This window comes from Podarcis muralis, chromosome 7 (genome assembly GCF_964188315.1).
Source record: "Podarcis muralis chromosome 7, rPodMur119.hap1.1, whole genome shotgun sequence".
In the NCBI taxonomy this organism is placed as follows: domain Eukaryota; kingdom Metazoa; phylum Chordata; class Lepidosauria; order Squamata; family Lacertidae; genus Podarcis; species Podarcis muralis.
The window spans coordinates 38,173,981-38,186,239 of NC_135661.1; the positions used below are offsets into that span (position 1 = coordinate 38,173,981).

At 42.9% G+C, this 12,259-nt stretch overlaps 1 protein-coding gene across 4 annotated transcripts; it reads left to right on the forward strand.

Annotated features, from left to right (window-relative positions):
- The first annotated feature begins 4,669 nt into the window (after positions 1–4,669).
- SDR42E1 (short chain dehydrogenase/reductase family 42E, member 1) lies at positions 4,670–11,781 on the forward strand. 4 transcript variants are annotated; one of them, XM_077931542.1, is made up of 4 exons: positions 4,670–4,736; positions 6,119–6,305; positions 8,979–9,079; positions 9,751–11,781. In XM_077931542.1, the coding sequence occupies exons 3-4, from the start codon at positions 8,982–8,984 to the stop codon at positions 10,844–10,846; spliced, it is 1,194 nt and encodes a 397-aa protein (XP_077787668.1). In that variant the 5' UTR covers positions 4,670–4,736; positions 6,119–6,305; positions 8,979–8,981; the 3' UTR covers positions 10,847–11,781. The 4 variants fall into 4 exon arrangements, with proteins under 4 accessions (XP_077787668.1, XP_077787667.1, XP_077787669.1 ...); XM_077931541.1 differs by lacking the exon at positions 4,670–4,736 and adding an exon at positions 4,743–4,983; XM_077931543.1 differs by lacking the exon at positions 4,670–4,736 and adding an exon at positions 4,743–4,983 and having other exon boundaries at positions 6,119–6,237.
- The last annotated feature ends 478 nt before the right edge of the window (positions 11,782–12,259 follow it).

Sequence of the window (12,259 nt, forward strand, 5' to 3'; positions counted from 1 at the left end):
TTGGCAAGTCCTAGGCTCTGTGGTTTAACCCACAGCGCCACCCACGTCCCATAGTAACCAGGAGAAATGTAGTAAATTAGAGACTGGTCCACTGGTGCCTGCAACTTTTCTGTGTGACAAGATTCCAGATATTGAGGATCCCTCTGTCACATCCTCTGCCCAACCCTGGGGAAGAAGCCAAAGAAACCTAATCTTTGGCCCTGTGAACCAAATCTTGGTTCGGCCACTGTTGATGAGCTGTTTCTTTTTCTCAGACTGTTATGCTCCTTTACAACCTGTTGATAATAATACTGATTTACAGCATATAGGCTTGCTGTAAGGATTAGTGAGCACCCTAAAAGCACTGTTAAAAATGTGTAGTAAATTCTAAGAAATGTGGGCTGCAATACAGCTGTGATTCCTGCATTGCAGGGGGTTGGACTAGATGACCCTTGGGTCCCTTCCAACTCTGATTCTAAGGCGTGTCTACTCAGAAGTAACCCCCAAATAATTCAATAGGGATTGCTGTCCTTTCAGTGTGTACATGATTGCAACCTTAGCTGATTAATCCGTTAGATCACAGATGTGGAACCCTGTGGCCACATGTTGGTAGACTCCAGCTCCCATCATTCCTGAACATTGGATATTCTCGCTGGGGCTGATGGTAAAATGCCTTAAAGGTCTGCATGTTATTTTTGTTATTTACATTATTGTTATTTTGCAGGACCCTCAAAGCAGTTTTCATAACAATAAACAAACTAGAATATTATTATTTAATTTGTTGGACTTAAGCACTTGGCAGTCTTTAGCTGACTTATAATCAGATTCCTCCCCCTTTTTTATTGTTTTATCTTTTCCCATGCTTATTTCCATGCTTATTACATACAAAAAAAACCAAAAAAAACCCCAACAACCTGAAAAGGGGTACAACTTAAGAGGGGAGGGAAAAGGAAAGAAAATTAAATTTACACAATCTGTTGATAAGATAAAAATTATGACAAAAATTTGTGATTGCAATTTCATGTTACAATAAAAATAACAATCTCGTTATCTTTTATACCTGACCTCCCATTTATTCCTTAACTCTTTTTACATAAATTTACTGCCATATCAAAATACTATTTTTATATTAATATTTTCACAATTTATGAATGTTTATATTTATATAAGCAATTAATAAAAACTGCTGGGATCACTCAAAAGCTGCCACAGATTTTAATATGGTATAATTTTGTTTAAAGATATGTTCTGAAGGCCTCCCATTTTGATACAAATTCAATTCTCAGTTTATTTTTTATTTTTTCAGATAGGCTATCTAATTCAGCATATTCAGTAAATTTTTGTATCCACTCTTGTCTAGAAGGAATTATTTTATTATTTTAAACTATTTTAAACTTTCAAAAATAATAATTAAATCTGACTTATAATCAGATGTTAAAACATACTAAATTGGTTTAATAAAAGAGTATTGGGAAATGATCCATAATGAATTGAAAAAAATGTTTAAAACATTTTTTTTTTTAAAGGGAGCTTCCAGGTTGGTGCCTCCGGCAATGGCGGATTTCCTCTGATCGGGAGGAATCTGCTCCTTCGAAATTTGGGTCTGGCCGCCACGGCGAAGGCGGAGACCCGTAAAAATCACAGGCGGGAGAAGCCTGTGAACGTGGGATTCGGCGGGCACCTTTTGCGCCTCCCCTACTCGCGGGGAAACCCGGGTTCGGGGACCCAGAGCGACGTGGGGTGAGCGGCGCGGTGCTTCGAATCGTCTGCTTCTTCCACGGAGCGAAGCCGCATAGCTGTTGCCGGAGAGCATTGACTTTTTCCTGTGGACAATTTGACTCCAAAGTAATTACCTGTGAGTAGAGCTGAAACGGGAGAATTGGATTTTAAATGTTTAATTTGGCATCGAAACGGGGAGGTTCAAAACAGGAAGTCCGCCTTCCCTATTTGTAAACAGACTGAGGCAAGGAGGCTGCAGGCTGAAGTCTTGGAAAGCCTTTTGTAAAAGACTAAATTTCCATCGGTAAAGAGCATAAAAACCCCCTTGGAGGCAGGAGAAGAGGGGGGGAAGTTGCGGACTGAGTATGCCTGCAGGAGAGAGTGAAGGGAGTTAAAATACCGCCGCTCTGACCCTGGAAACGGGCTACTAGTAGGACTGACGTTTTGGAATGTTCATTGACAGCACTTAGAACGTTCCTTGACAGGTAGCAAAGTAAGAGAAATACATTGTTTCTATTGTCTCCGGCTGCTTTCTAAAAAGGAGTAAAAAGTAACTGAAAACTGAAAGTAACTTTGGATTGTATGAGTTGCGTTTAAAGGGGACATTGTTGACTATTATAAATAGAAACTGTTTCCCCCTAGTGGAAGTCTCTGAAATTGGTTACTTTATAAGAGCTGGGCTAGGGGGATTTCCAGCTGCAAGATAAAAAGCTCTGAGACTCTGGGATTGACCTTGAATCTCTCAAGTGTTATGGCAAATGGAAAGGAAAAAACAGACGAAATGTCGACAGAAGAGGCCTTAGTGGTCGCATTAGTGAAAATAAACGATTCGCTGGAACAGCTTCACAGGAAAACAGACGTGATGAATGTGAAAGTGGACGTTGCAAATAATAAAATTGACTTAATTGTAGAAAATTTAAATAATCTGGGACAAAAGGTGAACACCAACACAGAAACCATCCAGAAATTGATACAGGAATTTACCTTGATACGGCAAACTGCGGATGAAGTCAGGGAGAAAACCCTTGCTGCTGAATGTAAAACAATACAACTGGAGTGCGAGAGAGCCCCATCCATTCAAAGGCAACTTGATGAACATAATTTGACATCTGTTATGATGGAACTTAAAGAAAAACAGATGAATTTGAGGACCAGAGCCCTACCTGAATTGGGAAAGGAAAGCTTGACAGAGCTTCAGGAGGAGACAGGACTAACATCGGCTGAGAAAGAGAGGCTTTTGGGGGTCAGTATGACCGCCAAAAATGTGAATTTATTTAAGGGTAACTGTGAAGGACGTTGGATTGAAGAGAAGGGGCATTGGGAAATATGGATAAATCTGAAGTTGTTATTGTTGGGCCGAGCTGTTGTGGTGGGGATGAGGGTTGCTGTGTTGCCGGGGATGTTGCTTTTGTTCCAAACAGTGCAAGTTTTGGATGGGATGGATTGTTTCAGGAGGTGGCAGAGGGATGTTTCTGGATTTGTTTGGCAGGGCAGGAAGCCTCGAGTAAAATTTAAGATATTGACGGATGCCAAAGAAGGAGGTGGACCTGCCCTGCCAGACCCCTAAACTTTGTTGTGAACCATCTGCTTTTTGCTGGCTGAGAGAATGGCTGTCTCTTGAAAGCACTGAAGTGTTGGATAATGGCAGATGAAGTTGATGGACTAGATGAAATTGGCGGAAAAGACTGGCAAGATCCGAGACCAGGGAGAAGAGTCGGTGGAAGAAGACTGGGAAAAGTTTAAAGATTATTTAGAGAAATATTGTAAAATTAATAAATGTTAGAAGAATGTTGGAATGAAGTTATATGGCTTCAATAGAAATGTTATAAGGAATTAAGTATAAATAGATTAATAATTAAAGGAAAATAAGGTTAAAAGGTGTTGAGATAATTATAGGATAGAAAACAGGGGAAGATGGAAAGGAATTGCTGAAATAATTAATAGAAGTGGAATACAAAAAGGGAGGTGTGAGGAGGCCGTGGAAATATGTGAAAGAAAGATAATATATTGGAAGTTTTTTCTTTTTTTCTTTCTTTTGATGTGTTTTTAAATTGTTTTTGTTTTGTTTTGTTAATTTTTATGTAGTGTTTTTGTATTGTAATGTACTGTTCTTTCTTTGGTTTTTTTTGTAAGTGTTTAAATTGTTGTAAAAGGAATAAATATTATTATAAAAAAATGAAAAAAATGTTTAAAAGTACTTTCCTCCAAAAACCAGATAATTCAGATTGAAATTCCCAGGTGTCAAAAAACGTTATTTATGTACGATACTACTGGGGCCCATGTTTTGTTAGCCCAAAAATAGAAAATGAGAGAGGTCCCAGCCAAAGAACGGCAACTTAAATTGACAGAATATGCACAGCTTGCAGACTTAACATATAGAATAAGAGAACAATAACATATGTTACATATGTTTAGAGAAGATTGGAAAATGTTTATTGAATATATGGGAAATAACTGTGCACAGCTGAAAACGCTGGCAGCATTAAGATAAATTCAACAGTGTAAATAAGTTTTGATGGATGTAATAATGGAATACTGAAAGGTATAGTTTTTGTAAAATATAAAGGGATTTATGATATGTAAAATGAACCATGGAAAGATAAGGGAAGTCATTGATATCATAAGGATGTAAAAATGAGTACATTAAATTGTAAAACAGAAAATTGAATAATATATAAACTGGTTTAAAAATGACAATAAAAACTAAAGAAGCTACAGCAAGTAATAACAGTAGCAGAAGAAATAACTAATAAAATAATACAATAACATCAGAAACAAAGAGCAACAACAATAAAAAGAGAAGCAACAGCAAATAATAATAGGAGGAGGCATAATAATAATAATAGCATAAACAAAAGCAGCTATCATCTTATTGTACGACATTATCCCGAGTAGAGAGCACCGTTTTGCTGTACGAAAGCCCGGTCCTCGGGTTCAGACATCTTGCTGTACGGAAAATATCCGCTATGGAGGGCGCCATGTTGGCGCTACTGAAACCAGCGAGGTGCCGGCTGGTTTCAGACTGCAGAGATAAAAGCGTGAGAAGTTTTGGTGTCGTGCTTTGGCGCGGCTGCTTTGTTTTAAAGGGTCCGGTCGGCACGGAGTGGGGATAGGCAGATCTTCCTTTCCCTGCGTGCCTCGATGCGAGGGGAAGGTGCATAATTCTGCAGGGGGTGGTTTCGTAACGCGCCCTCCCTATAGGGAGGAGCCGGCATATAGGGTGATGGGGCGGGAAAGACGGCTCATCGCACACTGCGAAGAGGAGAAAGTCAGAAACTTTGTTTGGTAAGGGAGTAGGGGAGATCAGACCCTGTGTGGGGCGGAGGGGGAATAACCCTGCTGCTCTAGAGCGGGGCGAGGGGAGGAATCCAATGAACTGGCTCTTTTAATTGCCCCAGTCTTCAGCGCGGTCCGTTTCGTTCATAGCTCCTCCCCACAAATCCAAGCTCGTATTGCACAGATTGTAATGAGGGCTAAATTACTGAGAAGGGGGTATGCAGGCTCCTCGGAATTGGGGAGTGGGCTTGCATTGGGAAGTTCCTCGTTCAGGCTTGTCTGTGGCTGCTTTGCAGAAGGTGGCGTTATGGTGCTCCCTCTTGCCTATTTGGAGCAAGCCTGTAGAGAAGTACTGTAGTACTGTAGTTTCCTAAGTGGGCGGCTCCGCCTTCTGCGGGGCTTTGGGCATGGGGGGCGCCAAGAGGCAAGGGAGATGCAGGGAAAGCTGCCATCACTAGATCAAGTCCATCCATTCCGTGGAATTAATAAAATAGTTTTACTTGGGTAGTGACTAAATGTGCAATTAACTGTTACTGTTTTGAATTCTATTGTGTTAATCATCTTCTATAGTGGGCTGTGCAAACCAGTACAGTGGTACCTCGGATTAAGAATTTAATTCGTTCCGGAGGTCCGTTCTTAACCTGAAACTGTTCTTAACCTGAAGCACCACTTTAACTAATGGGGCTTCCTGCCAGTGGCGTAGCGTGGGTTGTCAGCACCCGGGGCAAGGCAAGTAATTTGCACCCCCTAACCCGTGGATTTGCGCCCCCTAACCTGTGGATTTGCGCCCCCTAACCCATGGATTTGCCCTTACCCCAGATGTTGTGCCTGGTGCGGCCGGCCCCCCCTGCACCCCCCACGCTACGCCACTGCTTCCTGCTGCCTCCTCATAATTTCTGTTCTCATCCTGAAGCAACGTTCTTCTTCTTTTTTTTCATTATTTTTATTCATTTTGCAATACAAAAATATAAAAACACATAACACAATTTTTCACAGATACATTTTTTTGGACTTCCCTCAGCTCTTCTGCAAATCCTCCGTTTTAATCCTTCTTCCGCATTTCTTAATCTAATATTGCCTTTTATTAAAAAACCTCCTCCCTCTTATTCCCCTTTTTACAATATTTCTATTATTATTTTCACAGAGCCTCTTGCAAACCTACAAACGTTAATTGTTCATCGCAAATACTTTTCAAATAGTCTACAAATTTACTCCAGTCTTCAGTGAATCTGTGGTCTCCTGAAGCAACGTTCTTAACCCGAGGTACTATTTCTGGGTTAGCGGAGTCTGTAACCTGAAGCGTCTGTAACCTGAAGCGTCCGTAACCCGAGGTACCACTGTATCCTAAACAAATACTTTCCATAGGATGGGGAGCACTGGAGATGTGTTCATGGAACCAAGGGGGTGGTGTTACAAAAGGTTAGGGTTCCACTGCAGGGCGTGGGGTGAAGAGACGATTGGGAATTACTACGGAGCTTGAATTTGGCACCAGTGCTAAAAATTTTTTTTCATGTCATGGCTCTACAAAGCCATGAACTATAATAATTGTGAAGGGAGCTTGGATTTGGCCCTAGGATTTGTTTTTGATGCCAGGGCTCAGCTCTCCCTTGAATTGATACTGTGCAGAGTACCTCAATTATGGCCTTAAGTGCAACCGTCCTCTTAATAAACACCTGATACTAAACGGTCAGTGAGTGGGTAGAAAAAGTGTGGTTTTAGAAATGTATCTCCATCAGTTCCATTCAGATGATGCAATCAAGTGTATTCCTATTGTATTAATTGGACTGATCCACTACAATTCCCACCCAGAGGTCTTACACGCTACAGAAGAAGTTCTGCTTCCCTCCTCTTTCAGAGTGTTATGATACTGCTTTAAAGGGTCGTTGTGAGGCTAAATAGAGATGAGGAGAACTTTGTATGACACATTGAGTTCCTTGGAGGGCAGGTGGGATATAAATGTAAAAATAAAGAAAGAAAGAAAAAGAAAGAAAACAATCTGAACTTGCTAAGATAGCAACAGTCTAGCAGTGACCGTAGACTCCAATCATCAACCTTGCTTCATGTTCAAGGACCTCATGGTATGCCTGATAAGCCACCAGTTCTCATCTATATCTAAAGTTTTCCATTTATGGCTGGAGTGCTATTGCAATTCATGGCTTATCCTGGATTCTTCAAATATCAGATTGATAATGGTGGACAAAGGTCCTTTGGTATGATAGTGATGGGTGAAATGTTAGGGCTTTGAGATTTAGCACTTTAGTGTGGATTTTATTCCTGTGAAGTGCTTTCTGTGCTAAGCAGAGAAGTGGTAGACCCAGTTTGACCAATATTGCATTCCCTCTCCCACCTACGGTAATTTTATCTTCACAACAATCTTGTGAGGTCCACTAGGCTGAGTGATAGCAACTGATCTGTTTTTGCAAGATGTCTTTTTAAAACATTGGGAGAGATAGCACAATACGTACTCTTTACTGCTGATTTCTGGGCAAAACGTTTGTATCCAGATTTTCACTTTTTGAAATATGGCAACCCTATATTATTAAATTGTTGTTATTTTTTTATTGTGAACTCCCCTGGAAATATTATAAAGGGACACCTAACTAATAAACACAATTTTAGCTATTTATGAGATGTGGCATCTAATGGATGGATATCTGATAAGTACTATTGTTCCCATTTTACAGATGTTGAGGGGGGGGGGGACTGAAGCCAAGAGAATAGTGTTTTGTCTAAGGCTGCCCACAACCCAATTCTATTCATGTTCACTTGACTGCATTTTTTATGGATAGTAATGGGAGCCACTGCCAAATAAGCATGCAGAGGATTGCAGACCTAGTGCAGACCTGACCCTCAAATGACCTATTTGACAATCCGCTCAAATCATTTAGCCTTTGTGCAGGGTGGCAACTTCTGTGTGGCTAAGCAATATACTCCTGAGCACTGGTTGCTGGGAAAAGATTGCTGTGCTGGTTATGCAACATAATCTTTCAGTGAGGAAGGCTCCTGTTTGAGGCACCAGAGAGCAACACCCTTTTCCAGAACATGCCATTTCATTTCCTCCTCCCCCATTTTTCACCCCAGTAGATGCTCAGCACCCTGTGCCCACAGAGCATGTTAAGTCCTCATTTCCTCCCTATATTTTAAGAATGCTTCTTCCAACCTCTTCTGCAAGGCTGGTTCCATTTTGGCAACCTATAGAGTGCCACTCAGCTCCAGAACGTTCGAGGAAATTACGATTGCCTCACAGGTGCTGGCAACCTCCCTTCATACTCTGTTTGCACCTGGCTAGCTGCCTCTGGTTACAAAATGGGCTAAGTGCACTTTGCACCAAAGCAGCAAGTCAGTTGTGATATACCGTATTTTTCCGTGTATAAGACGATGCTTTTTGCTAAAAAGAATTAGGCAAAAATTGGGTGTCGTCTTATACGTGGATAGTGAATGTAGAGGGGGGACGTGCGATTAATGGCAGCAGCGATTGGGCGGGTGATTGGTGGCTGCGGCAATTAGGCAGGCGATTGGCGGCTGTGGCAAGGCCTGCTGGTGATTGGCTGTGGCTGTGGCAAGTGGGTGGGTGGGCTGTTGGTGGCGGCGAGCTGGCAGACAATTGGTGGCTGCGGCGAGGTGTGCTATCGGCAGTGGCTGTGGCAAGCGATTGGCAGTGGCAGGCAGGAGGGTGAGCGATTGGCGGAAGTGACCTCCCCCACCCCTCAAAAAAGCTAAACAACTTAATTTCTTAATTTTGGGTTCAAAAAAATAGGAGTTGTCTTATACATGGGGGCATCTTATACATGGAAAAATATGGTCCGTGGGGGGGGGGGGGCACAAATATATATATGCACACATCTAAAATGGCATTGGGGAAATCTGGAGGGAGCAATCGCTCGGAACAAAATCCTTTAATGTGCAGGTTTTGCAATTCATGAGCTATTAAGAGCCACGGCATCTTTTCATTTTTTGTATTATTAGAATAACAGCTATGATGTGTTATCTTTATCTATTTATAGAGAATGACTGGAAGTAGCAGCAAAAAGCACAGCATGGATGCAGAAAACACCGTCAAGGAAACAGTCCTTATTACAGGAGGAGGTGGTTATTTTGGTTTCCGGTTAGTATACTTTTATTTTAGGACACATGGAGCAATCATATTTAGCAATGAAGCAATATGTTTGTTTTAAATAATTTATTATTTTAATTTCTTTCTCCCCTCACCAACACACACACACACACACACACACACACACATTTCTTTGTACACACATACACTATACAGCTATGGGGAAAGGCCGTAGCTCAGTGATAGATGCATGCAGAAGGTCCCACTTCAATCTTCAAAATCTAGCTCTGTATTGTCTGCACTGACTGACAGCACCTCTCCAGGGCTTCAGGCAGGAGCCTTTCCCAACCCTACCTGTAGATGCCAGGGTTTGAACTCTGGGACCTTCTGCATGTAAAACAGATGTGCTACCTAGTAATTTCATAATTTTGATTCCCACCAGTTCAATCAATGGAGGCTTAGGTTGGGTTGGTCTACTGATGAAAGTCTGCAGACCACGTAGTTATTATCAGTAAAACCGTGAAAAGCCCCTTTGAGTGAAAACAGGGGGGTGTTAGGTAGATTTCTGTTTAATTATTATTATTTGCTGATGTTTTGAGAGTTCCTTTGATTGCGCAATAATATATTCTAACTGGTATTGAATATTACCTTATTTGATGTAAGGTGTTTGTTTCAAAATCATATATTTTATTATTTGGATTGGATTGCCTGTCACATTCCAGCCTAGGTGATGCCCTTTCCAAGAAGGGAGTAGATGTCATCCTCTTTGATGTCACCGAGCCCATCCAACCGATGCCACAAGGAGTGAAATTTGTGCAGGGTGATATCCGTGTGGTCTCTGAAGTGGAAAGGGCACTCCAAGGTGCAACCTGCGTCTTCCATATTGCTTCCTATGGGATGTCTGGCCGGGAGCAGCTGAACCGAAAACTGATAGAAGACGTCAACCTCAAGGGGACAGAAAACATAATTGAAGCTTGCAAGAAAGTGGGCGTCTCAAGGCTGGTTTACACGAGCACCTACAATGTGGTGTTTGGGGGCGAAGCGATCGAAAACGGGGATGAGTCTCTGCCTTATTTCCCTCTTCATCTCCACCCTGACCATTACTCGAGGACCAAAGCCTTAGCTGAGATGAAGGTTCTGGAAGCAAATGGAAGCTCACTTGAGGGAGGGCGAGGGTTGCTGAGGACCTGTGCCTTGAGACCTGCCGCCATCTATGGGCCTGGAGAGCAGAGACATCTGCCGAGGATCCTTGGCTACCTTGAACAGGGCTTGTTTCAGTTCCTGTTTGGAGATCCCGGAGACCTAATGGACTTTGTACATGTGGACAACTTGGTGGAAGCTCACATCTTAGCTTCCGAAGCTCTGGGAGATAGTAAGGGTCACAGGTCAGCTGGTCAAGCTTACTTCATTTCAGATGGCAGACCAATCAACAACTTTGATTTTTTCCGGCCTTTTGTAGAAGGCTTAGGCTACCCCTTTCCAACTTACCGCCTCCCTCTGTCTGTTGTTTACTACTTCGCATTTCTCACTGAGATGGTATATTCCGTGGTTGGGCGCTTATATAACTTCCAGCCCTTCCTCACTCGCACAGAAGTTTACAAAAGTGGTGTCTCTAATTATTTCAGCATGGAAAAGGCCAAGAGGGAGCTGGGGTACGCACCATGTCCACACAGCATTAAAGAATCAGTCGAGTGGTTTAAATCTCATGGCTATGTCCATAAGTCCAGGAGGTACACTGCAAAACATTTATTTAGGGACATGGTACTTGTCCTCCTGTTTGCAGTGGTGATCCTTTCCTGGTTTCCCAGAGTCTTCTGATGGGAGATACTAGCAAGGAGACAAGCTTCTTTGTACAGTGGTACCTCAAGTTAAGTACTTAATTCGTTCCGGAGGTCCGTACTTAACCTGAAACTGTTCTTAACCTGAAGCACCACTTTAGCTAATGGGACCTCCTGTTGCTGCCGTGCCGCCAGAGCACAATTTCTGTTCTCATCCTGAAGCAAAGTTCTTAACCTGAAGCACTATTTCTGGGTTAGCGGAGTCTGTAACCTGAAGCGTATGTAACCTGAGGTACCACTGTACTTCTTTTAACACTGGTAAAATAACATGTTGGGAATCAACCCTTCTTTGCTAACCCGGATGTAGGAACATCTTAAGGCAGATCCACACATACATTTAAAGCACATGACTCCCCCCCCCCCCAAGAATCCTGGGAACTGTAGTTTGCTAAGGGTGCTGAGTACTGTAGTTCTGTGGAAGGGAGACTTCAGTTCCCAGGATTCTTTGGGATTGTTCCCAGGCAAGCGGGACGTGGGTGGCGCTGTGGGTAAAACCTCAGTGCCTAGGACTTGCCGATCACATGGTCGGCGGTTCGAATCCCCGCGGCGGGGTGCGCTCCCATCGTTCGGTCCCAGCGCCTGCCAACCAAGCAGTTCGAAAGCACCCCCGGGTGCAAGTAGATAAATAGGGACCGCTTACCAGCGGGAAGGTAAACAGCGTTCCGTGTGCTGCGCTGGCTCGCCAGATGCAGCTTGTCACGCTGGCCACGTGACCCGGAAGTGTCTGCGGACAGCGCTGGCTCCCGGCCTCTAGAGTGAGATGAGCGCACAACCCTAGAGTCTGTCAAGACTGGCCCGTACGGGCAGGGGTACCTTTACCTTTACCCAGGCAAGCAAATATGCATTCCAGCCAAGCAAAACCACTTGAGGTGGAGGCAGAGCAGGCACAGAAATACGGCCCCAGGAAAGTCCTGAGGGCCAAATAGAGAGGTTTGGAGGGCCACATTCAGACCCTGGGCCTGAGATTCCCCATGCCTGGTGCAGACAGTGCTGAGCTAGATGGCCCAATGATCGGATCCCTGTTCCTACATTATGTTTTATTATAGAATTGTAGAGTTGGAAGGGACCTTAAGCCATCCCTGGGTGGCTCGAACCACATTTAAACACATTGCACCACCCTTTCTCCTCCATGGACCACCTGAAAACTGCTGTGGGTTTTAGAGCAACACTTCATGACCCCCCCCCCTTTTGCTACAACAAAAGGACACTGTATGATATTTTAATTTCTTTTTTTACCTATCACATTTAATTGAATTAAGGTTTGAATTCCAAACAATGCAACTTGTCTCAAAATAAAATGCTGTATCAGAAATAGACGATAAAGTACAATTAAACATCAGTACGAATGCGGTGATGGTTTCCTCTCCCATCCTTGATTGTAAATTCACAGACA

What these genes read in the sequence shown, in the direction of transcription:
- SDR42E1 (XM_077931542.1), top strand. Translation starts at nt 8,982, where the DNA reads ATGACTGGAAGTAGCAGCAAAAAGCACAGCATGGATGCAGAAAACACC. An exon ending in GGTGGTTATTTTGGTTTCCG is followed by an intron (nt 9,080 to 9,750) that starts GTTAGTATACTT and finishes GTCACATTCCAG; the next exon opens with CCTAGGTGATGCCCTTTCCA.